The 25,846-nt window shown below is 39.7% G+C and overlaps 1 protein-coding gene across 2 annotated transcripts in view; it reads left to right on the top strand.

The window, feature by feature from the left end:
* Nucleotides 1-25,846, top strand: part of BBS9 (Bardet-Biedl syndrome 9) — a 330,719-nt gene that overhangs the window by 79,755 nt on the left and 225,118 nt on the right. For both annotated transcript variants that reach the window (XM_058677975.1, XM_058677974.1), the window contains exons 8-9: nucleotides 897-1,080; nucleotides 1,751-1,880. In XM_058677975.1, the coding sequence (XP_058533958.1) occupies nucleotides 897-1,080; nucleotides 1,751-1,880 (314 nt within the window). The remainder of the gene's footprint in view (nucleotides 1-896; nucleotides 1,081-1,750; nucleotides 1,881-25,846) is intronic.

The following is a 25,846-nucleotide window of genomic DNA, read 5'->3' as shown; positions in this document are numbered from 1 at the left end:
GACAGGAACTCAACCACTTGAGATATTTTCCTTCTGCCTCCAATGGTCTATACTGGCAGGCAGCTGGGAACGAGGAAGAGCTGATCTGGAACCCAGACACTCCAATACAAGACACGGGTGTCCTAATGCTTTCCTTCCAACCTGTGTCTTTAGTACAACCCCGTTCTTCATTGCGTTGTGTGTTAATTTTCACCTAACTTTGAGGACAATTACTTCCTGTTTATATAGGAGTTTTGTTTTGTTTTGTTTTGATGAGGCCATCCCACTTTCATGGCCATGTATAGTGTATTTTGGTCAGCCAGTATTTTTCAAAACGGCATATATTTCCTATTTTTTTTCATGTTTCTGATTTATACACATTATTTGCTTGGAAGATGAATTTGGAAAACTCCTATACAAGCACCAATTTGATATTCATTCCTTTGCCGTTCTGAGACTCATTTGTTGACTGTGGACTGTGTTCCATAAATGCAGATGGTCTGGAAGCGCTCTTGTCTGTTAAGGATTCTATTTACAATGCTGTAGTTCTTTTGTGGCTGCTCTGTTCATTCAGGTTGACACTTTTTAAGTATTGGCTTTATCAAAATGTTATTTGCAACACTACTGGCTATAAATATTATTAAGGATTAAATTTGATTCACAGAGCAAACATATTAGCTTTCTTATGGAAGTTTTTTCAGGGAAGCAGATAAATTTTTATGAGGTTTTTCTGAACCATTGAATAGTTATTATCTTCTGGTAAGAGATGAGCAAAATCTGCTATAATTACAAAAAAGAGAAGGAAATGATTGGCCAACCTTTGTATTTCTGTGTTAATAGAAAGTTAATAATTTGTATTAAATGAATGAGATGTTCTGTTTTTAGCAATTAAAATGATCTGGAATTTTGCATTTTAGGTGGATTGGACGCTAAATATTGGAGAGCAAGCCCTCGATATATGTATTGTCTCCTTCAATCAGTCAGCCTCCTCTGTGTTTGTTCTTGGCGAGAGAAACTTTTTTTGTCTTAAGGATAACGGACAAATTCGGTTCATGAAGAAGCTAGATTGTAGCCCAAGCTGTTTTCTCCCTTACTGCTCAGGTGTGCAGGAACATTTTCTTTGATCTTTTCCATGTGTCAAGACCATGTTATGTGTATCAGGAAAAGCCACATTCACACACATATTTTAATCATCTAGGAAGATAATTTCATACTGAATATGTAATAGAAATTTTAATTTTCAGAGTTTGAGTAAATGATACAAAACAAGCATTTGGTTTGTTGGCCTCTTGTATACATTAATAATTTCCATGATATTCTGTTCAGGGTGTTTTTAGTATGGCATCAGATTTCTTTATGAAAAGAATCATGGTGTCTGAGAGAATGACTTATTTGTAGTGAATGCCCAGTAAATCATTAGTTTGCATTGTGTGTTAATGAGATCCATGCTTTTACATGAAATGAAAAAAAAAGTTGGTTATTATCTATAGTTTCCAAGTCCATAAAATGACTTGTTTCTTTTGATATTTTAACTTGAACTTTATAAATAATGTTGTATTATGTTATTTAAATCTTTACATACTAAAAGTAAGGGGAAATCCCAAGGCCGATGGAGCTGCAGCATAAAGAGATGATAACAACAACAACAGCAACAGCATGAATGGAAAAAAAAATAATTAGTTTTTATTGTAAGTCCCTTGTAAGACATGTGATATGTTGTTTCAAATGACTTGTTTTCTTAGTATCCTATTTCGATATCTTCTACCCACAGTATCTGAAGGAACGATCAATACTTTGATTGGAAACCATAGTAACATGTTGCATATTTATCAGGATGTGACACTGAAGTGGGCCACTCAACTTCCCCACATTCCTGTAGCAGTAAGAGTGGGCTGCTTGAAGTAAGTGATTTAATTTCACATAGTTTAATTGTAGGATGTTAGCCAAGGGAGTTTTCTGAAGTAATGGCAAGCAATTTTAAATAATTACAGGTGACGTTGTGATGTTGATGTCAATAATAGAAATGTGGAATGTAACTTTTACTGGGAAGGAAAGATATAAAAAGCCTTAATTAACAATCTTTTGAATTTAATATTTCTGGCAAATGTGTGTTGTGAATTTAAGATGAGAACTGTTCAGGAACAAAGAAAGTAGTTTACTCAATAGGTTATTTTCATTAAGATAAAAGATTTCTTCTGGCATTTAATGGATCCGGCATTTAATGTTTCCAGTCTTATGTCAACTGATGAGGAAGTGTTAATGGTCACGTGTTTAAGCAGTATACCTTTTGAGAAGGGTTACTTCGCATTTCTGTTGTGAAACAGAAGCCATATCTAAACATTAAACTTAAAATTTATAAGAAAACATCTGAAATGAGACATTTAGGAGGTGATTATTCTAGATTATCAATATGAAAGGCAAAATCCTAGCAGACTCTTTAAAATTTCAGATTGTTTCATAATTAAAAAATCTTAACAAATGTGTAAAACTGCAACTTCCTATAAAGCCATGTAACTTCCCAGATTTTTTTTTCAGTTCTGTTTACCTATAATATTTTATTTCACATAATCTAGAAATGTATATGGGATTCTTAAGTGACACCTATGGTATCCAGGGTATTGTCCTGTATAATATTGTCCAAATTCAATGAGGGACATTTTTGTTTGCATTAATGGTTGTTCTAAAGCTTGACTATTGGATACGTGGAAACGGTTTCAAAGCATAAAATGTTTTTGAAAGAAGTTGCTGCCTTATGTTTGATGAGAAGAGATCATCGTATACCTAGAGTTGCTATATATTTAGCATAAATTGGATTATTCTGTACATGAAGAATAATTTATGGTTTTGAGATTGGCTTTTACAATGTCCACCAGATGGTCTTTTTAAGTTCACTGGAATCGTCAGACTCACCATTTTGAATCAGATGGACTTAGAAGGATTTAGATCAGGGGAAATGTGTTGCTAGCTGGGCGACTGTTTCTCTTCTGGGAGAGTAATTCTTGCATCAGCCCATCCAAGAGCTGCTCTGAGCCTCCCAAGCCAGTGCCAGAGCTGCCGGAAGACACATCTACACTGGGGGGTAGTGCAGCCTTTCTTGGCTTATAATCTCCATGCCCCCGTAGAGCTAAAATCTATAAATATTAAATATGTGTATTTTTGGCATGGCAGAGTGGTGAGTAGATAGACTATTGGAAACATTTGGTCTGAATATTTCTCTCTCTCTCTCTCTTTCTTAGAGGTTTTAGAGATTTGTTTATTATTTGAAAGGTAGAGTTATATATATAGAGAGGAAGAACAGAGAGATCTGCAATCCACTGGTTCGTTTCCCAAATGGTTTCAGTAGCCAGGGTTGGGCCAGGCTGAAGCCAGGAACCAGGGGCCTCCTCTGGACCTCCTGTGTAGATGTAGAGGTCCAAGGGCTTGGTTATCTTCTGCTACCTTCCCAGCTACATTAGCAGGGAGCTAGGTCGGATGTGTAGCAACTGGAACTCGAATGGATGCTTATATGGGATGACCAGTGTTGCAGGTTGCTTAACTCACAATGCCGCAGTGCCGAACCCGACATTTTTCTGTTACAGTGTACAATGTATAATGTTATAAAGCACATAGGAAATACTCACATGAGGTCAGTATACCCAAGAATGTGCAAACATCTGTTCAGACCAGATGTAAATTACAACTTAAGGATCCAGTAACTAAAATTATTATGAAGAAAAAACTGAATTTCCATATAGTGTGCCTCATGCTGCAAATGTTTCATAACAGCAGGTCACATGTATTAACAGGTATTTGTGAGTTTTCCTATTTTTATAGATTTTTAGATATTATAAATGAATAAAAGCAGATATTGCAATTAACACTTTCAATTGCTATAATTTCAAGGAGTTACATACATCATTCCCCCTAGTATCTTGTTTATTCTTCATCACATATCTCTTTATTCAGTCAACCTCTACTTCTTTTTTTGTTTGTTTACCCGTTGAATATTTTGTTTTTGTTTATGGAGATGACATTTTAAATTTATGCTATAAGCAAAAACTAATGGTTCTACTAAAGACAGAGTTCAAGAAATAAAAAGCAGGGCTCGGTGCAATAGTCTAGTGGCTAAAGTCCTCGCCTTGAACACGCTGGGATCCCATATGGGCGCTGGTTCTAATCCCGGCGGCCCTGCTTCCCATCCAACTCTCTGCTTGTGGCCTGGGAAAGCAGTGGAGGATGGCCCAAAGCCTTGGGACCCTGCACCTGCGTGGGAGACCCGGAAGAGCTCCTGCCTCCTGGCTTCGGATCGGCTCAGCTCCAGCTATTGCAGCCGCTTGGGGAATGAACCATTGGGTGGAAGTACTTCCTCTCTGTCTCTCCTCCTCCACCTCACTGTATATTTGCCTTTCCAATAAAAAAAAAAAAAATACAAAGCAAAAAGACCATAGTTCAGAAGGAAAACTGGCCAGGGCCATAAGCAGTAATCAAATGGGAAGGTACCAATTTCTGCTTCTGAGAAACAGTTTTTCCCTGGATGCAGTGATATTAACCAACTTTGATGTGCGGCTTCTCTCTGACTACTAGAAATAATTCCATGTTGCTTCATCTCTATAACCCACAGATTATGTTGCTCTGATGTGGAAGTGTGACTTTCTTGTTGCTCTCTCTTGGAGTGGCCTCAAGCCTCCAGATTGAAAACACAGAAGCATACTCTGCACATCTTAGTGTAATAGAGAATATCCTGCAAACCACTCCAAGCTAGGAATGGATTCTGTGTTCTATTAGGCTGATAACTTTGATCAACGAACTATAATTCAATCACCTTTAGGTATCTTTATGTTTAGGATGCTTAGGTCCAGCACCAAGCCCCCCTCAGTCTTGATTATGCATTCCCATTTGCACATGCACATACACACACACTACTGTTTCTCACTCTACTTAGATATTGATGTATGAACAGTCATGTGCCCCTTTCTTCTCCTTCACAGTCGATGGTGTGTTTTAGGTGGCTGACAAGAGAGAGGACAGGGAAGAGCCGTGGCCAAAGACAACTGTTGACTTAAAGCAGTAGATGTTATTAATAAGCAGTGCCTGCCCTCTCACTTTTGGTAATGTAGCTGACCCTTTTAGCTGCTGTAAGTGGTAATCTGTAATGCAGTAACCTAGAATTATGCTCTCCCTAAGTAAATCATATTTAGAAGCTTTTATACAACCATAGTGATGCATGTGTATTAAAATCTAAACATGCTAAACATTAAAAATGAATTTATATTCATGAAGCCAAATTTGATTTTGTAGTTAATAAGCAATTCATCTAGAAATCAAAGGGTTGCTTTTAGTGTTCATCTGTGTAAACTGACGCAATCAAAAAAGTAAGCAGTAGTCTGTTGTTATTCCAAGTGGTTTTCTTGATGATAAATTTAGTCTGTCTGAAGCTTTCTCAAATAGTCTCTTTATTCCTAAGTAAAACCTGCTCTTATTAGAAGCAACTTGTTCATGTGTGCACTGTTAGAATGGGATGAATACGATCTGCTTTTAGTTCTTTTCTTTGGGATATTTTCTTTTGTTTGTTCTGAGTGGGCATGCTGAATATTTGAAATATAGGTGAAAGGAGTTATGGAAATATTTCATCATTTCACAGGTTTCCATGTCTAAGGCAAGCAGAATGGGAACTTGTATTTGAATCATGTTGAATCTAAAATCTGCTTCCGAGGGACAGATACCCAGAGGAGTGTACTGCTAAATACTCCCAGGATTTGAGAAAGACAGATGCTATGGTTTGAATGTGTACCCCACATTCATGTGTTAGAAACAAAATCCCCATGCAGGTATGAAGAGAGGTGAGCCTTTTAAGAGGTGTTCGGTGCCTGAGTGAATTAAGGGCATTTGTGCAGTAGTGGGTTCCTGATTCAAAGGATGACTTTGACCCCCTTCTCTCTTGCTCTGTCCTCTCTTGCCTGTCATCTTCTCAGCGTTCTCTTCCATCCATCCTCCTCCTCCGTTTCCTTTACCCTTTCATTTGCTTTTTTTTTAAAGATTTATTTATTTATTTGAAAGTATTACAGAGAGAGGGAGGTTGTACATTTACTGGTTTAGTACCCAGATGGCCACCAGTCGGAAGCTTTATCAAGGTTTTCCATGTGGGTATCAGGAAGCCAAGCACTCGGGCTATCTTCTGCTGCCTATTGCAGGCCGGTCCAGGGAAGTAAAGCAACTAGAACATGAACCTGTGCCCACGTGGAATGCTGGTCTGCCACAGTGCCAGCACCCTCTACCTTCTGCCGTGAAATGATGCGGCACGAGGCTCTCACCAGGTGCCAATGCTATGTTTCTGGACCTCCTAGCCTTTGGAATCATGACCCAAATAGGCTTCTATTGTTGACAAATATCAGTCAGTAGTATTCTGTTATAACTACAGAAAATAGAGTAAGTTAAGAGAGATGGGAATTGAAATTGATATGTAACAGTAAAATTTTTAACTATGGTAGAAATTTTCCTCATATCTTTTTATCATTCTAATGTTATTTATATATGTAAATAGCATTTGTATATATATATTTTTTAAAGACTTATTTTATTTTTATTACAAAGTCAGATATACTGAGAGGAGGAGAGATAGAGAGGAAGTGGAGCTGCTGGGACTAGAACCAGCGGCCATATGGGATCAAGGCGAGGACATTAGCCACTAGGCCACGCTGCCAAGCCCATTTGTATATTTTTGACACTTACTTTTATATCTTCAACGGGAAAGTACTGAAAAGCATTTTAAAAATTGAGCCTCTTAACTCCAGATGATGTAGTTAAATTTTTAATGATCTGAAAAAAAATGAAAAAATAAATTAGCTTTTTAAAGAATTTATCTATTTTTATTGGAAAGGCCGATCAGATTTACAGAGAAAAGTAGAGACAGAGACAGATCTTCCATCCAGTGATTCACTCCCCTGGGGGCCTCAATGGCCGGAGCTGAGCTGATCTGAAGTCAGGAACCAGGAGCCTCTTCCCGGTCTGTCATGTGCATGCAGGGTCCCAAGGCTTTCAGCCATCTTCTGCTGCTTTCCCAGGACACAGGCAGGGAGCTGGATGGGAAATAGAGCAGCCAGGACACGAACTGACACCCATATGGGATCCCAGTACTTGCACTGGGCCCAAAAATAAATCATATTTAAAACAACTGGTATTTTATGTGATATCTGTTTTGAACTTTAGTTTTGCTCTTTATAACTATGTTTCCAGATTTTCCCCCAAATTTCGGGCTTCTTCACAGTTATTTTCTGTCCAACATCAAAGTTTTAAAAAGTAGTTACCATTTTAAGTCATGGATTCTAAAATGTTGATTAAGTCACCAGATTGTATTGGACTGGAGCAACTTTCTACTTTCAGAAAACAGTGACACTAAAGTCATAACTTCAAAGCCAGACTACAGTAATATGAATAATTTAACAAGAAATGTATTGTGATATGCTTTTATCATTACATAGATAGCATTTTATTTCAGACTACTGAAAAAAAATAACCCAGGAGATATGATGAGTTTTTTAATTCATGAAAAAATGGAATTATAAAATAAGTTTATTTTGGTGAAAAAAATCTTAAATCCAAGCACATGAGGGTGCTTCCAAAGATTCATGGTGGGCCCAGTGCAGTTCATGTCCCAGTGGCCCCACTTGGGGAGTGAATCAATGGACAAATGATCTTCCTCTCTGTCTCTTCTCCTCTCTGTTATTTGACTTTTCAATAAAAAACAAGATCTTTGGAGTCCAGGTAAGTTTGCTCAGAGATGCGGGGGTCTGAATCTCCCAGCCACATGGCTGTGGCTAGAAGGACAGGTGTAGAGCCCATCCACCTAGCTCCCCATCCACCGCTGTTAAGCAGTGAGCGAATGCTGAGGCTTCGTCCACTGGCTGCCCAGCGGCGAGCTCTGGGGTCTCGGGGGTCTGGAATTACTGTCTAGGAACATCCATGGCTAAGGCTATAGTACGTGTAGGTGAGGAATGAATCCTGAGGGACACTCCATGACAGGGCTGCTGTGCTTGCAGCTAAATGAGAAGAACTGAGATCTGATGATTTCGATGGGAGAGATTGAAAGATCTGTATGGGTCAGACTCATAGGTACCAGCCTACATGGGGTTGGGCTTGTTAGCTTGGAGTATTGCTGACCACCACACACCATTCCAAGTAAAAGTTAGGGCAGGGGGGCCTATCTAGCAGGACTAGATCCCAGTACCTGAATGAATGTCATAACGGGATAGGTCACAATAGGCAGGGCCATTACACTAACCAGCACGCAAGAGAGCAAGGTTTAGGGGTAGATTCTGTGGGGGATATGAGGGTCAAACCTTGTGGAAATGCAAGTCCCACTGGTTAGCTCAAGAGTTGGGGTGGTGATGGGCTGAGCTAGGTGTAACTATAGAACCTGAAACACTCATGGGTCAGGGACTGAGAATAGTCTGGGTAGGTCCAGGCTGCAACTCCCGCATGTGCATCCTAAAGACAGGGTGTGGGGGTGGCCTGGGCCACAACATTCATCAGCTTATACAAGGCCAAGTGGAGGAGCAGATTATGCCGGGCAAGGGCCTAGCACCTGCTGGCATGTGTGAGATCTGGGTCTAGGAGTGGGCCGAATGGGGAAACATTAGAAACTCTCCTAATGAATCATAGCTCCTGTTGGTGAGCACGTGGTCCAGAGCTGGGAGTCGGGAAGGCTTGGCAAAGTAGCTCCAACTGTTGGCTAGTGTGTGGGCTGGGTTTGGAAGAGGGTGGATTGAGCAGGGCCAAGCAAACATAAACTCACTGGCAAGTGCAGAGGTCAGGGTGGAGCACAGGTCATGCCGAGCTAGGCTTTTACACCTACTAGTTTGCATGACACAGGGATGGGAGCAGACTGAGCAGGGCCAGATTCTAGCACCCACCAGTGAGTGTTGCCAAGCTGGGTCAGAACAACCACTGGTGCATGTGTGATCTGTGTCTGGGAACAGGCCTGGTTAGGGAGCTAAGGGGATGCCCTGACTAGGTTGTGCTTCCCACTGGTGAGTGTGAAGGGCAGAGTGAGGGCTGTTGTCTTGTCTGGACATGGCTGCAGTGTTCCTTGGCACAAGTATGAACTGGGTCTGGGATAGGCCTGACTAGGCTAGACTCCAGCACCCACTGGTGTTCATGAAAAGCAGGGTAGGTGTAGGATGGGCTAGGCTAGGTCTCTGCCTCTGCTGAGCCATGTGTGAGCTGTGTCTGGGAATGGACGAACCTTGCTGGGCTGAAACATCCAACAGTAAGAACTGGAATGGGTTGAAGGTCATTCAGGAAAGGCCACTGTTTTTGCCAGGACAGGAGGTGGAGTAAGTAGGGCTGGCCCATGGATCCGCCAGTGTGTGTGAGATCTGGCTTTGGGAAAGATTCTGACGGAGGAGCTTGGGCAACTCCTCTGTTGGGACACAGTCCCTGCAGGTGAGTGCAAGAACCATGATAGGGAGCAGCCTAGACCAGGCCAGGGAACAGTACCCACTGGCTTACATTTAGCACAGGTTGGGGCGAACCTGGCTGGGTCAGTTCACATCATCTGCTGGCAAATTTGAGCACCAGAATGGAGTGTGGGTCAGGTCAGGTTGGATCATTAACACAAGCCAGTGCACATGAAGGCTTGGACTGGGTGCCTGCTGAGCTGGGCTAGGCTGTAGTTTCCACCAGCATGAGTTGGAATTGGGGGTGGGCTGGACCCAACCAGGATAGAGCACCCACTGGCAAATGTCGAAGAGAGTGGGGCCATGCCAAACTGGGCCGCAGCACCCAACCAGCTGTGTGAGACCTGGGGGGAGGATGAAGAGGCAAAGCCAATATGGGGGCTGTGGAGAGGGCTTCCCTGCTGGACCATCACTCCCACTGGAGAGCGTGAGTTGGGATGGGGCAGACCAGACTGGGCAGGGCTAAAATACTTGTGGGCCTCACTTGGCCTAGAACAGAGGAAAGTCAGGATGGGTTGACTGTTCCTACTGGTACATGCATAAGTCAGAGTGAGTTAGGGTTGGTTGGGCTTTGCTGTAACATCAGTTGGCAGATGTTGGCATGGAGGGCAAATTTTTTCAAGTTAAACTACAGAACTACCTGGAGCATGCAAGATTTGAGAGTGGGAGTGGGATCAGTGGGGAAGCAGTGGGCACTCTTCGGTTGCCACTCTAACTGGTGAGCATGAGAAGCAGGACTGGGACAGGAATAACTAGACAGAGAGTGGTACCCATCTGCAGGTGTGTGGGCTGGATAGTGGGGCTGGTTGTGTTGAACTAGGCTTCAATGTCCATTGACATGTATGAGAGCTGAATGGGATGTGGGACAGACAGGACCAATCTGTTGTACTGAATTGCTTGACTCAGAACCCCAACCATGGAGAGAATTGCAGATTCTATGGTCTGACCATGGAGTGCATGTGTCAGAGCTAGGCCTCCTCAGTGGTTTAGATGGAGCAGTGGACAGCATATCCAGGTGCACATGGAGAACATGGCAGTACATTAGAGTCTGCAGAGGACACCTGGTACCATAATAGAGAACAGAGGACAGCACAAATTGATCAGCTACCCCAGCCAAGGGTTGGCAGTGAATAACTGGGCAAATGGAGATTCTAAAGTGGACTGTGTCAGCTGATGGATTCTGGAAAGATTTCATTGTGCTTGGAGTGGTGAGATTGGCAGTATTTTGGAACTGTCAAACTATTGAAACCTCATGAGGTGGTCCCTCAGAGCTTGCCCCACATCGGGGACCCTGGGGTAGTGTCGGTTGACTGCCCTCCATCTGGGGGTGCAGAGCCTTTTGGGAGGCTGGATGTGGCTTCTGTTCATGTCTCCACGCCCCCGCCAGACACAGGAAGGAAAAAAAGAGAATGTGAAAATGACCATCTCACCCACCTTCCTGTAGCTCTTGACCCTGATCGCCCTAATCAACTATATAAAAATCATCACAAAAAAAAATTAATAATTTAAAAGAGATTCATGGAAAATGAGTGTTAGGAGATCATGTCTAGATTTAAATTTTTCTTATGCCAAAATAAACACATTTTCAACTATTTTAAATAATTTTTTTGAAGTTCCCTATCAGAATAGTTGGAATTTTTTGTTTGCTACCAGCTCTTGATAGTAGTTTTATGTTGGGGTTGTTTAGAATTTTAAGTTAGAGATCTGTGGAAAATATGACATATTCTATGTGTAAAAATCAGAGGTTAATTTGTGATTAGATGATATTTGATCAACTTTGGTAAAACTTTGGTACTATAAACAGATTTGACATCCATGTAATTGAAAGCAGTAATTCTATCTTCACAATTTGTTTTATTTGGCATGCTTTCCTATGGTTTTTAATTTTGAAGCTCTTTTAAGTCAGGGAGCAACCACCTGCTTCATTGAGATTATGATAACCTAGTGGAGAAAAATGGGGACTTCTAGGTAAATTATACCTCTGACCCAAACTTGGCAGCTTCCTCAGAGTGCCAGGGGAAACATTTGAGCAGTTCATTACTTTCTTCTCTCAGCTCTAGAGATCCTATCCCATTTTTCTCCTCCATTGGCTAACCTTTGACTCCACCAACCTGCAGTTCTTTCCAACAAAGGCGAATAAACACTCTAGGTATGTGAAGGTTAGAGGCCATGGGCCCGGCAGGTACCCTGGAGCAAGTATGTTCAGAATTAATTTGCCACTTCCAATTGTGGTTTGTTTATGATAGGAAACCAGATTGAATTTAATAGTGTATATCTTGAATCTTAGGACTTAGTACTTTTGTTACCAACAATAAGAAAAAAAAAAACCCACCAATTGCCAGTAACATTTACTCTTCAAAGGAAAGTTTTTTGTCTTTCTGTGCCTGGTTATCTTCAAGAATTACAGAGCAAAACAGAAAAATTCACTGGAAATAAATTTCTGTCTCAGATATAGAAAAGACTTTTAAAAGAGTCATTGTTGACATGAAAGGGAAAACGATTCTGATTTTCTGGGACATAAGCCTTAGGAAACATGGCAAAGTGAAAGAGCATGTGGAAATGAGAAACTTAAGACTCCAGGAGATGACTTGTTATAAATTACTCCGTAATTCGGTGGGTATCACAGATGGGTGATGTTTCTGTGTACCCCTTACTTACCTTTCTGAGTGGACGTCAGCTTTGGTTTAGGGTGAAAGTCATTTCCATAAATATCACTGTTCTAAATGCATTGAGTAGTTGCTGCACAATCACATTATATGGTCTACACTGTACAGAATATAAATTAATGAATAACAAAGTAGCATTTCTCTAAGAAATGCTTAGCTTGAATAGTAAATAACTTGCTTTGTAGAATTTGGAATGTAAATCCAGTGGATCCATTTTGGGGTGATGCTTCCCATCTTTTTATAGAGTGCGAAACATGTAGTTTTTTTTTAAGATTTATTAATTTTTATGGGAAAGGCAGATTTATAGAGAGAAGGAGAGACAGAAAAATCTTTTATCCCTGGTTCACTCCCCAAGTAACTGTCATGGCTGGAGCTGAGCTGATTTGAAGCCAGGAGCTTTTTCCTAGTGTCCCATGTCGGTGCAGGGTCCCAAGGCTTTGGGGCATCCTGTTCTGCTTTCCAAGGCCACAAGCAGGGAACTGCATAGGTTGAGGAGCAGCCGGGGCATAAACTCTCACTCACATGGGAACCTGGAATGTGCAAGACGAGGATTTAGCCAATGAGCCATTGCCCCGGGCCTAGAAACATGTATTTCAAGGTGTTGTGAATGCAGCTGACCCTGGGAGGTTATTTAATTGCATTCTGTTTAGAAGAAGGAAAAAGCAGATTTGATAACGGTTGAAATGGCACTTTTAGAATCACAAAAAAGTACTTCCTCTTAAAAATGAAAAATGTAATAGAATTAACTTCACAAATGCTACTATATTATTGAAAGCTCCTTGATAACTTATGTGCTTTATAATTAGCTATCAAAGACAGACTCTGTTGTTCTAGATCACCATAGTGTACCTTTTGCAAGTTCACTTGGTCAAAATTTTATTAGAGTGTTGTATTGTTTTTTGAGAGAAATTCAGTACTCTTAGTTGTAAATGTAAGCTTGGGATTTTTATTTGATAATAAATAGAAAAAGAGATTAGAGCTACATACACACCTTAATTCCATGATAGTGTGGTTCAGCAATAGTGTAAAAAGTCTTGTTTTTAATGTGAGGATATTATAGTAGTTAAAGCAGGGAACTGTGTTCAGTGGGCTCTAGGATCTTCAGTGAGTCAGTTAGATTCTTCACCTCAGCCCTTGCTTTCTGTAAAGTGGACCCAAGAATAATACCATTCCCAGGTGGTTATCAAGAGGGTTGAATAAGTTAGCATAAGCTCTTAGAACAATGCTTGGTTCACGGTACATAGAACTCACTGTATATATTTTAACCAACATTTCTATCAGTTTTGGTACATTCGTCAGCTCGCTTGCTTCTGGCAATTTTCCTTAGAGAATTTGTAATTGTAGTCATTAAATCTCTTGCATAAATATAATTGTCACTGAATGATATCAGCTTGAGATGATTGGAAAACCAGGCAAGGGATTATAAATATCATGTAATGAGTCATTTAGCAACATCATTTAGTGCCTCTGTATGCAGAGTTCTGTTTTAGTTGCCTTGTTTGCTGGATTGCATCGGGTTCTGATAGAACAAGTCAGAGGGAGTTGGAGATTTTGTGTCTTAGAGTGATTTGATCTAGGAAGGTAGTTAGTTAAGGTCTTTAAGATCAAGGACTCCCAGTGCAGTCCCCATGCAGGCCGGGCTGAACTAGTACCTTGATGCAATACAAAGGACAAACCTTGCCTTTCTTTTTCCACCTTTGAATCAGTCCCACAACCAACCTGGGGGAAAATATTTTGGTTCACGGTTTAAATAGCAGTCAGCAGTCTTTTCTTGTTGTTGATACCGTTTTTCACTTAGAGAAAATTGGAAAGATGGTTATCTCTTTAGTGCTGCCAAATATATTGTTATTATGCAGACCCTGCAGGCAGCAGCTGCACTTATTTTTCAAAGGACTTGCAACCAATCTAGCTATCATAGTCCAACTTTAATATTACTGGCTATATTTGGTCTTTTCACTCACAGTTGCATGCATAGTAACTAAGACTTTCGGTCATAACATTAAAAAGTGAATGATGAGTGCGGTATTTTGATGGTCTATCTTCTCTTTCATCTGTTTTTGATTTTAGTTTTCATATTACTACTATTGTTTCTGAGCACTTTTGATCACAAGTATATGTTCGACTTCTATCTAATACATCTGTTTTTTTCAGGGCAGTTATGTAAGTATATAATGTATTGAAATGATTTGCTTTGACTTGACCCAATTAAAATTTACTTTAGCTCTGAGCAAACTGAAATAAGATTGGGCTGATTTACGACACTGTTTTCTTCCAGTAACATTGAACTGGAGCAGACCTACTTATTGTGCTAATGCTGGCCTCTAAAACGTACAGATACTTATTTACACAGACAGAAAAATTATGCACACTAGTTGCATTTTAATCTTGTGGTAGGCAAAGTAGAACATTGTAAGAGTTTGCCTTTTGATGTGATTTTTGGTTTGAAACTTGATGTACTAAATAGCAGCAAGATGAAAAGCTGGAGCAGCATAGCTATGTCTGTTCCTTGATTACAGTCATGTGGTCACTTTTGTGCCATATCTGTGAAATAAAGTAGTATTCAATAAGCCTAATTTGATATTTATTTCATACCTGACACTAGATTCCTTAAATGATCTACACCAATAGTTTTTCAGATTGGTGCTACTTTTTTTTTTTAATGGTATAGATGAACTAAAAGAGAGATTTAGATCTGTTAACAAACTCTTCCAAAGTCACAACTTTGGAACACAGACCCAATTCTAGTTGTTTTTTTACTTTAGAATTTGATCTCATGATCTCTGTTTTATTTTTACTACCTTCCATGTTATGAATTGGCGTACCAGGTCTTGGGAGTGAATAGATGACACACAGCCGAGGGAGTATCTTTGTGCAAGGGTAAGATCCCCTAACAAGCAATAGTGAGCCATCTTGGCATTGAAACAATAGCTATAATCATCCCTTACCTGAAAGAGCCACACAAAGGATCGGTTTGTGGAGCCTAAGGAGAGTGGCCTTGGCTTTCAGAACCCCTTCTGACAAGAACTGGTGGCTTGGATTGACAAGCACAGTATGCCTTGGTGACCCTGCATGAGGAAGCTGAGGCAATAAAAGGCCTGACCCTGCTTTCCTCCCTGTCTCCTGTGTCTTGCCAATGATCCTCATTGGCCAATCTCCACTGGAAGCCAGAGGAACAGGGATGCTTGGGTGCAGTGGTCAGCTTCTTCTGGCACAGAAGAGATTGGAAACAGATGGAAAGTTTGCAGGGCAAATGGAAAATATCCAGTTCACAGAGACACTACTTGGAAAATAGTTTTTCAGTGTCAAAGCTACAGTGAGGCTGGAATTTTCGGCTTCTGCCTCATATCATTTGACCTGTTTGTTTTTAATTTTTAAATGTGTTTTCTTAATTATGCTAAGGATCCTGTAGCCTGAATCTCTTTTCTTGCAGTTTCCCAGGTTGCCTTTAGGATTTTGGGAAAATTAACCGTGTCTCTTGCTTGTTTTCTTCTTTATGATTCAAATAGAGATAGCAAAAACAATCCCTTTAGAATTGTAACTGCAAATGCTGTTGAAGAGAGGGAAGTGAGGAAAGTGTGATTGTTTTTTTGAGATGTACATATGGGTTATACCAAATCTGTTCTTTCCACATTAATGACAGTTTAAAAAACCCAGTCCCTACACTATGTAGATTGGATTAGGCATCATGCCACAGAAATGAGTTTTGGACAGGCATACGCAAACGTTTGTTTTTATTAGTCTTCTTCCTTCTTAAAATTGACACACTTCTGAGACCATTTTTCCCTCTGTCTAAAAATGCTCTTTACTGTTTGTTTTAGTCTGTGTCTACTAGGTAGGTAAATAATATTTCTGTTTTCCTTGGAAAATATTTATTTACTTATGTTTGTGTTGAGGGTATTTTTGCTGGGTATGGAATGCTAGATCAAAAGTTATTTTGTTGCAGCATTTTGAAATTATCAGCACACCCATCTGTCTTTTGTAAGTGTGACTGAAAATTTAGTTGTGTTATTGTAATTATTACTTCTTTGAAACAGTCTGTCCATTTTAGGATGCTTTAAAGAGCTTTCTGTTTTTGATTTTCAGCAATTTTACTGTAATAGGCTAAAGGTGATGAATTTATTCACAGCTTGTTCCATGTTAAAGCAGTTATTTTAAGAGGACTAAGAAGGTTATGGTTTTAAATAGTTAGGTTTATAGTAAAAGCAAAGAAGTAGGGAATGAAGGCTAGTTGGTATAAGGTGGCATATTATGTTTTAGGAATTTTTACATATTGTTTATTCTGCTCCTTAACAAAAGTATAATATTACAAGGATTAAGGTGAATCTAACAAGATCATTTTTTCTCTTGTCTGTTTCAAGAAAGTAGAGGAGAAAGAAATTATAATTTTTTCTCTCTCTTTATTTAGAGCACCGGAAAAGAATTGATTGCTAGGGAACTCTCTGATTAGTGTAGCATAGCATAAAATAGATTTGTTAACATTTTCTTTTGTCTTTGTCATTTTGTTATGAAACAATACATGTGAAAAGAAAATGCTTTTTAATGAAAAGCATTTATTCAGAAGCATTATACGAAGCCGAGGATTTGTGATTCTATTACTGTAGAAGGCGTATTATCTTGTCCCAGTGAGTGTCCATCTGCAAGTGAAGTCCATCCTGCTTGTGAGGCGCTCTTCCTTTCAGACATCAGGAACATTCTCTATTATCGTCAGTGATGCTTCCCATAGTCAGGTCTGTTATACTGGGCATGAAAGTGTAGACAAAAGACAGCAACTTTTCTGATTCAAAAACCGAAGAGTCTTTTTTTTTTACCGTCACTAAAATTGTATTGGAGGAAAAGTGATGAACCGCTTTTCTTTTGATGGTAATTTAAGAAAGCTTTCTTATTAAATCCTGTAAGCCAGGTATTTGGGTTGTTGGATTGATATTGCACAACGGAAAGTATCTGAAGCATTTTGATTTCTTGAAAGGTTATGTTGTGAAAAACTTGTTTTGTAAGAGTAGATGTACAAAAAGTATATGCCATTGTTATTACCTAGAATCCAATAAAAGATAACTTTTGCAAATTATTACCACATGTGTGTGGGAGTTGCTTTCATAGGTTATTTTAGATAGCAGAGTAGTTTGTTTCACATTTTAGGCTTTGAAAACCCCATTCATTGTCAATATTCCTGTGACTATAGTATAATATATAATAGAAACAGCATAGGGTAAAATATTTGGTAAGTATTTAAATTGGCAGATTCTACAATTTATTGAAAAAAAATAATGAGATTTACAGGGACATTGTTTGCATAGTGTAAGGTATCTTTTTTCCTAAGCTATTTTAAAAGTGCAAAATTTTGCCTTAAAACCCACAATTGAGGAACAGTAGCAACAAATCAATTTGATGATTGGCAATTCATTGGTAAATACAATTTTCAGCTTACAGTTGTAACCTATGTTTGTCTTTAAAATATGACCTAACTGCATGCATACAGTAAAAAAAAACCTAGTTTTTTTCTTCATATGTTTTGTATTTATTGGATTCAAGTGGGTGGCAAAATTCTCAAGTCATTGAATCCAAAAGGAATTTTTAGAGCATAGTAATAGTAGAAACAGTGATAGTAATAATAGAAGCAGTGCCGCATGCTCTTTGATGTGTGTTTGTGTGTGTGTGTGTGTGTGTGTGTGTGTGTAGAGCTGGTGAGGGCTGAATATGTATGTGAACACACGTTATTATGGTTAGTAAGAGGTAGGTAGGTGGATGTTGTTGGCTGATGTTCTCAACGACTTGGGCAACCAGCTGACTGTGTGCCTCACCAAGGTCCATTAGTGGAACACGGGAGAGGGTGTGCAGCCCCTCCTGGGGAACAGCTGGGTTTGGAGGCTGCGGGTCATCCCAGACCCCTCTGTTTTCCTTAGGTGAGAAGGAATGACCAGTATTAATGGGTAGGTTGCCCAGGGGAATGATGAAAACAGATCTAGAGATTTGATTTGTCAAGAGTAGCCTTGACAGGAGTGAAGTAGATGAGAAAACAGCTATTAGTAAGTTTCTGACTTTCTTGTTAAATGAGATTGTGCCCCCGCCCCAAATAATAGAAAAGATCTTTGCTAAGGTGTCTGATCCAAAGATCTGGTTGTTCACTAAAGGTTTGATATTTGGTAGCATATGTTATGACTTTTGGAAAGTACCATTCATCCCAGTTTTGTACCTTATTGAACCTTGGTCTAGTTATGATTCTCTGCCTCGCTCATTTGATGATGTACCTGCATTGTTTTGGGAGTTTTCAAGTTATAAACACAGTTCACTTTGGAATCTTGAAAATACAAGCACACATCACTACTTTATGTGAAATATTGTAAAACTAAACTGTCCTGCGGCTGGTGTTGTGGTGTAGCCATTAAACCATGGCCTGTAGTGCCAGCATTCCAAATGGGCACTACTTTGAGTCCTGGCTGCTCCTCCTCTGATCCAGCTTTCTGCAGATGTACATGAGAAAGCAGTGGAGGGTGGCACAAGTGTTTTGGCCTCTGAACGCATGTAGGAGACCTGCATGAAGTTTCTGGCTCCTGGTTTTAGCCTGGCCCAGCCCTGGCTTTTGAGCCCATTGGAAGGGTGAAGCAATGGATTGAAGATCTCTCTCTGTCTCTCTCTCTCTCCCCCTTTCTTTATAATTATGCTTTTCAAATAAATAAGTAAATCCTTTTTTTAAAACCTAGTGTCTGGTTATATCCTCAATCCTAATAGAGTTTCTATGAGGGAAACGATTTCATTTCTAACTTACAACGTTACACCATATGCATATGGGGGAAAATGAAGAATTTTTAAAGTAACATAAAACCAAATATTGCCTTGATTGGTGTAGATTGTATGTTTAAGTACCAGCTACTATTTGGAAAGAGTGTAGACTTTGGAATCAGGAAGAACTGGGCTGATTTACCACTTATGAACTAGTTATTTACTGTCATTCTTCTGAGCCTGATTTTCTATATCTGCAAGCAGAGGTGAAAGTAATGAGAGCTTGAATTCATGGCTCTCAGTTGTAATGACATTAGAGTTTCTGGAATAGAGTGATGGATTGAGGCGTGGAGCCTATCATGACAAAGAAAGCTGCATGTCAGCAACCTGTGTTTCTGAGTGTTGATGGGGATCATCTGGGTATTGAGGATGTTCTAAAAATAAAAGCTTGCTGATTTCTCCATCTTCTTATTCACCTCCCAAGTTCATGGCTCCTCTTGCTGCAGATCTAATCTTGATGAGTGAATTCACACACAATCCTCCAAGATAGCACAGTTAGAAAGTGTAACTATTTTCCCTATTTCAATGTTCATCATCTACTTATTGTTTATTTTTTCTCTGGTATATTTATTTGTTGATCATCATTGTGCTGTTTCTACTAATCCAAAACCCTACCACATAGGTCTGTTTCTTGTAAGTATGCTTATTGAAAATAATTTAAGCATTATCAGTTCTGTTAGGTTGGAAGCAAAACCGTGGTTGTTATGTATCTAATGACTTGTTCTGAGCAAGAGAACCCATAAAGATGTATCGAGATGGGCTGTGTGTAGGATGATCACATATTTCATCCTCTAAACTGGGATGTTTCTGAGAGTGAAAGGGAGTTTTGTTAATAATTTTACGAAGACAACCAGGACATTAACATGGATTTTTCTGGAAAATGGATGGTTACACCTGCTAGGTAGTTGCATTTAGGAGTGAATTTGCTCAGAGGACACTGACATTGCTTGCATGCATTTTTGATTAACTGAAAGGGAAAAGGTTATTATTGGTTTTTCGTGGAGAGATGTCATACTGCTGATATATGTCCCGTATTGCACAATCCAGAGCACACAACAAAGATTGTTTGGCTTTCTACTTTGAAAGTCATTGACCAAGTATTTAGCTCCTTCCCTATGCCAGCTTCAGTGCCAGATTCTGGGGATGCATTTATGAACAAAGAGTTACGATGCCTAAATTCATGCATCTGGTAGTAGAGGAATACTAAGATTAAATACATAATTCCATTATAAATATATCATTCCAACAATGAAAATGCTACATAATATTATGTTACTTTTGGGACAATGTATAAGAGGGAACCAGAGTTAAAATGTGAGGTCGGGGGGGAGCATTTTCTGATATTTGAGTTGAGATTTGGATGATGAGTTGACCTGAAGTTAACTACGCAATGATGTAGAGAGCAGGGCAGGAGGAAGAGCGTAACAGGTGCCAGAAGACCCAAGTACTGGAAGAGGGTCAGTGTGGTTGGAGGGCTCGGGATTGGAGATGACTAGAGGAGATGGCTGAGGTAAACCAGTGGGCTGATCACAGCTTAAACATTGGAAGCTTGCAAGTCACATGATGAAATTTGAGTTTGAAAGAAGAGCGCCCTTCTGAAGTGTCATCTAATTGTTCTGCTACGTTGCCTTAAAAAGGCTGCCCACAGCATTCAGGTCTTAGTCTTGATCGTTTGCACTCGCTGTCTGTTCTCCTCACACACCCACCTTGCTTACTGCTAGAAAACAACCTTGGTTTTTGTTCCTCAAAAAATGTCCTGTGTTGACATTTCAGCGGTTCAGAAATAATGGCCATTGTTTTTCTTTTTTTTTTCCCCCTACTGACTGGCTTGTATTCAGTAGAATGTTCTGTTCCTTTCCTTCGTGGATGCCTGCCCATGTCATCCATTCTGTTACCTTCCTTTGACTGATGCCGAGGTTCTTCATCTTTATTTTGCTTATACATTGTATTTTCCATTAAGTTTCACGTTCCTTCAAGGAAGTACCAGGGTAACCTGCCTATGCTTAACCTCTCAAATGGTGCCTCCACACAGTATGCTAAACGAACATCTTCAATAGCAAAATAAATTACAATGAAATCAAGTCCTTATAAATGTACGTTACTTCCAGAATAGAAAATTGGCACCTCTAAAATTTGTGTCCTTTTTTTCTAGTTAGTAATTTACTTATTTACTCTATGAACATAGTCAAATATAGTAGGCTTGTGTTAGCTTTTTAGTAAGTATAGTAGGTGTTGATTTTAGAGAAACGGTTGAACTTGAGTTTTTGATGCTTAGAAATTTCTTTACTACAAAAGATATTTTGTTCAACCCCCATACTAAAACTTCTGTAATTTCTGCAATTTGCCCTGACAACTTTTTTTTTTTTTTTGCAGAGTTCTTGCTACTTTTAGTGTGTTTGGAGAATGACCCTGGCTCCCCCATTTTACTTGTCCTTTACTTGGGAATTCTAATTACCATGTCTCTTTCATTAAATAATATAACTCATGATCAGTGAAGCTAATGGTGTGTGGCAGTAATAACTGAGAGCCGTTTTCATAGACCTCAAATTGTACCCTTTAAACATAGCTTTAACTTTTCCATTCTTGGGGAGTCAACATGGACCAGTGAGCAAAAAAATTCCCCACTATGAGTAAGGAAACTTAGTTTCCAAGATTGATTTCTTCCCAACTCCCGAACTTTTATATTCAGAATGAGTCTTGTATGTTAAGATGCACTAACATGAAGTTTTGCAAATCATGATTATGCTGGAAGATGCCAGTAAGCATAATAAGTTACTTTTAAAAATTGTGGAAGCAACTTCTAAATACCTATTTTCTCTGCATTGAAAAAAAAACCTGCTATTCATTTGCAAATCAGAATTATGGAGAGAGGAAGTATTGGAATACAGGTTTTGAACCCCCAGGCCTAATGAAGCTAGTGGAATGCTTATTGCTCCAAAAAGCCCTCAAACTAGGGTGGAGGGGGCGTACTGTTAACCCAGGAGCCCCTCTGATTACAGCCACTCCCCCAATTGTCCTCCATCTACTTTATCAGGGTCCCCTAACAAGTGCTTCAGAGGAAATAGCTCAGCTGGCTGTTCCGGTGGAAGGAAGCATGGTTTCAACCCCCTGCCCTCTATATGGCAGGATCTACCCCTGCTCTCTCTCTCTATCTCTGCATCCAGTGCTCTCTAAAATAAAGTTTTCCCTGTTTTAATTAGTTCCCTCCTCTCCTTCTTTGAACCCTAAAATCCTAAAACCTAACATGAAGCGACAGAAAGAGGTCATCTCTTCATTGATTCACTCCCCATAGGATGGCCAAGGCTGAAGCCAGGAGCCAGGAGTCTCATATGGGTGGCATTAGTCCCAAGCACTTTGACCATCTTCCACTGCTTTCCCAGAACTTTAGCAGGAAGCTGGATCAGAAGTGGAGTGACTGACATGAACTGGTCCCCATGTGGGATTCTGGTGGCCAGCTACTGCGATTCATACTTTCTAAAAATATGTAGGTGATTTGTTTAATGCCTGAATTGTTTCCAGTAAAGGATTAATACACTGGAGATTTTTGACCCAGAATCCTTTATTTTCTTCTTTTTTTAATGCATCCCAGAAGACCCTTCCTTTCCTTTGCTTTCTCTTTCCCCTTCATTCCTTCTCTCTCTCTCTCTCTCTCTCTTTCTTCTTTACAGATTTTTATTGAGGTATTTCAAAGTCAGTTACAAGCAGAGAGGTGTCCCACTGTTTCAGTCTGCGGATGACTGCGGATTCCCACAGTGGGCCAGACCAAAGCCAGGAAGCAGGAACTTCATCCAAGTCTCCCACATGCGTGACAGGAGCCCAAACATTCTGACCACATTTCTCTAGTTTTCCTTAGACCATTAGCAGGAAGCTGAATCAGGGTAGAACAGCCGTGACACGAACTGGTACCCTTATTGGATGCTGGTGGTTTTATTGCTATGCTACAATGATACCCTTTCCCCCTCCCCTGCCCAGGATGTTAATGTCTGCTTTACCTTATGGAAAGACATATTTCTGTGAGCTTCCACATTGGAAAAATCATCCTCTTTTTGTTAGGAGAAGACATACACTAATTTCCTTGGTATTTATATATTCAAGGCTTAGTGCCAGAATGGAGTTCCTACTTGCATACACTTTCAGCACTGCCCACTTATGATATTGCCTCATTATTTGAGGATTAGTCGAAATAACGATGAGATGTTTGGTAGCTGTGAATAAAGTTGGTTATATTCATATCGATCTTAAGAGTTCCATTTGAACTGTTATGGGTTAGCCCCTTAAATGTGTTTAATTTTAATTCTTAATATATACATATTTTTAAAGATTTATTCATTTTATTACAGCCAGATATACACAGAGGAGGAGAGACAGAGAGGAAGATCTTCCATCCAATGATTCACTCCCCAAGTGAGCTGCAACGGGCTGGTGCGCGCCGATCCGAAGCAGGGAACCTGGAACCTCCTCCGGGTCTCCCACGCGGGGGCAGTGTCCCAATGGGCCATCCTCAATTGCTTTCCCAGGCCACAAGCAGGGAGCTGGATGGGAAGTGGAGCTGCCGGGATTAGAACCGGCACCCATATGGGATCCCGGGGCGTTCAAGGCAAGGACTTTAGTCGCTAGGCCACACTGCCGGGCCCAATTCTTAATATTTTTTAAATACTTTTTAAAACAGATTCAATATAGTTCATAAGTACAATTCTCAGAATTTGAATGATGTTTCTTCACCTCTCTCTTCTACTCTCCCTCCCTCTTTTTTTTTTTTTTCCGTTTTTAGTATCTTTAGGACTTGTTTTTGGTCTGGCATTATTACATAGCAAGATAAACCTCTGCCTTCGACACCAGAATTAGAGCCCAGAGCTTCATCCCTATTCATCCCGTATTCTGCTGTTTGCCCAGGCACTCCGGAAGCTAGGGAGTGGAAAGTCTGGATTCAAACCCTAACCCATTTGAGTTGCCTGCATTGCAGGTGGTGGTTTACGCAGCTTTTGCTATTTAGTTTTTGAGATAACATCTTTTAAATTTACATTACAGTAAAAATGCTTAAGGATTCACCAAGTAAAAAAAAATTAACATGTAAAAAGCAAAAAGACCCTAATTCAAAGTGAAGACAGATGACTACAAACAGTAAGTGGAAAAATGGCTATTTCACTCATATACGGTACATTTTAAATAATATCAGATCATTCAACTAAAGCAGTATGACAGTCTTAACCATTGCTTTCACACAGGTATGGGAGTTTTACAAAGCTGTATTTGTAGCAGAATTGATAAACACAGACATCTCCTTTTTGTTTTTTTGTTCTCATGGTTTCTTTAAAACTTTTTTCACAACCTTTGTTTCTAAATTTTAGCTTGTACATATAAGGGGGACGTGCATTTTTTTCTGTATCTGTGTATGTCTTATTTCATTCAACATGATGTCTTTCGATTGCAGCAATTTACTCTAAATGGTGGGCTTTCCCATTAACGCACGAGTAGTATTCCATTGTGTCTCTATATCACATTTTACTCTTCTGTCCATATGATGGTAGACACACCCTGCCTGGTCTGTTAGGAGCAGTGCTGCATAAACATGGTGCTGCAGGTATCTCTTGGGTAGAACATGTTCATGTTTTTGGGTAATACCCAGTGGTGGGGTTGCAGGATCATAGGGAAGTCTATTCCTAGTTTTTTTTTTGTTTTTGATTTTTTACTTTTTTTTTTTTTTAAAGAATCTACTTACTGTTTTCCACAGAGGTTGCACTAATTTATATTCACAAAAATAATGTTCCCTTTCCTCCACACCCTCATCAGGTTGTTACTCTCTGTGTTTTCTAGTTTAGTCATTTGACAGTGTTAAAGTGATCTCTAGTGGTAGATTTAATTTGCATTTTCCCGATGGCTAATGATGTTGGCCATTTGTGCTTCTTCTTTTGAAAACTGTCTATTGAGGTCCTTTGCACATTTGCTGTCTAACATGGCTGGTGGTTGTGGGTTTGTTTGTGGGTGTTTAGTTGCTTCAGTTGCTGATATATTTTGGATATTAGTCGTTTGCTGGATATGTACTGTTGGTCGTAGTTTACTCTGTGGATTGTTTCATGTGCTCTGCAAAGCGTCCTGAGTCTGCTGCAGCTCCGTTTGTTGAATTTTGCTCTTGTTGCATGAGCTTTAGTGAACTTGCCCTAGACATCATCCCCTAGACCCATGTTCATGCCCATTTTTATGCTTTATGAAATGTGAATTCATGTCTGTTTCCCAGTTTAACAAAGTTTTTGGTGTTGTTGGTGTTGTAGTATTTCTTTTATGTATGAAGGATATAAGTCCTTTATCGAAAATTTTTTTTTTGTCTGTGTGAAAATTGTCTCTCAGTTTTTAGCTTATTCAGTTTTCTTTTTCTTTAAAGTTTACTTATTTGAAAATCTAAATTACAGAGTGGGGATGGGGAGGGATAGACAGGGAGGGAAAAGGACCTTCTATCCACCTGTTTACTCTCCAAATGGCTGCACTGGCCAGGCTGAGCCACCAGCTTTATCTGGACGTCCCATTTTGGCCAGCTTCTGCTCTTCCCAGGTGCATTAAAATGGGATTAACAGGGAATTAGATTTGAGGAAGAAAAGCCAGTACTTGAACTAGTGTCCTGGTAGGGGTTGCTGGCACCTTAAGCTGTGGCTTAACCGGTTGGACTATCCTGCCAGTTTCACTCATTGCTTTTCTTACCAAAATTTTTTGATAAAGCAGAAGTTTTGAAACCTGAAAGATCTAATTTGTCTTTTATGGTTCTTCTTTCCACATTCTGAACAATCCTCGTCTATTCTGGGTCCCGAAAGATATTGTTTCCTTCAAAAAAGTTTTGTAAGTTTAGCTGTTACAAGATGTTCTGTGACCCACCCCCAATTAATTTTGCTGTATACAGTGATTTATTATTTTCCATATGGATATCCCGTTGTTCCAACACCATTTGTTGAAAAGAATTTTCTTCCATTTTTGGAATTATTTTGGCATCCTTGTTGAAAA

Source organism: Ochotona princeps, chromosome 20 (genome assembly GCF_030435755.1).
Source record: "Ochotona princeps isolate mOchPri1 chromosome 20, mOchPri1.hap1, whole genome shotgun sequence".
In the NCBI taxonomy this organism is placed as follows: Eukaryota; Metazoa; Chordata; class Mammalia; order Lagomorpha; family Ochotonidae; genus Ochotona; species Ochotona princeps.
Note: the sequence above shows the minus strand (reverse complement) of the source record. Positions and strands in the feature narration are given on the sequence as shown.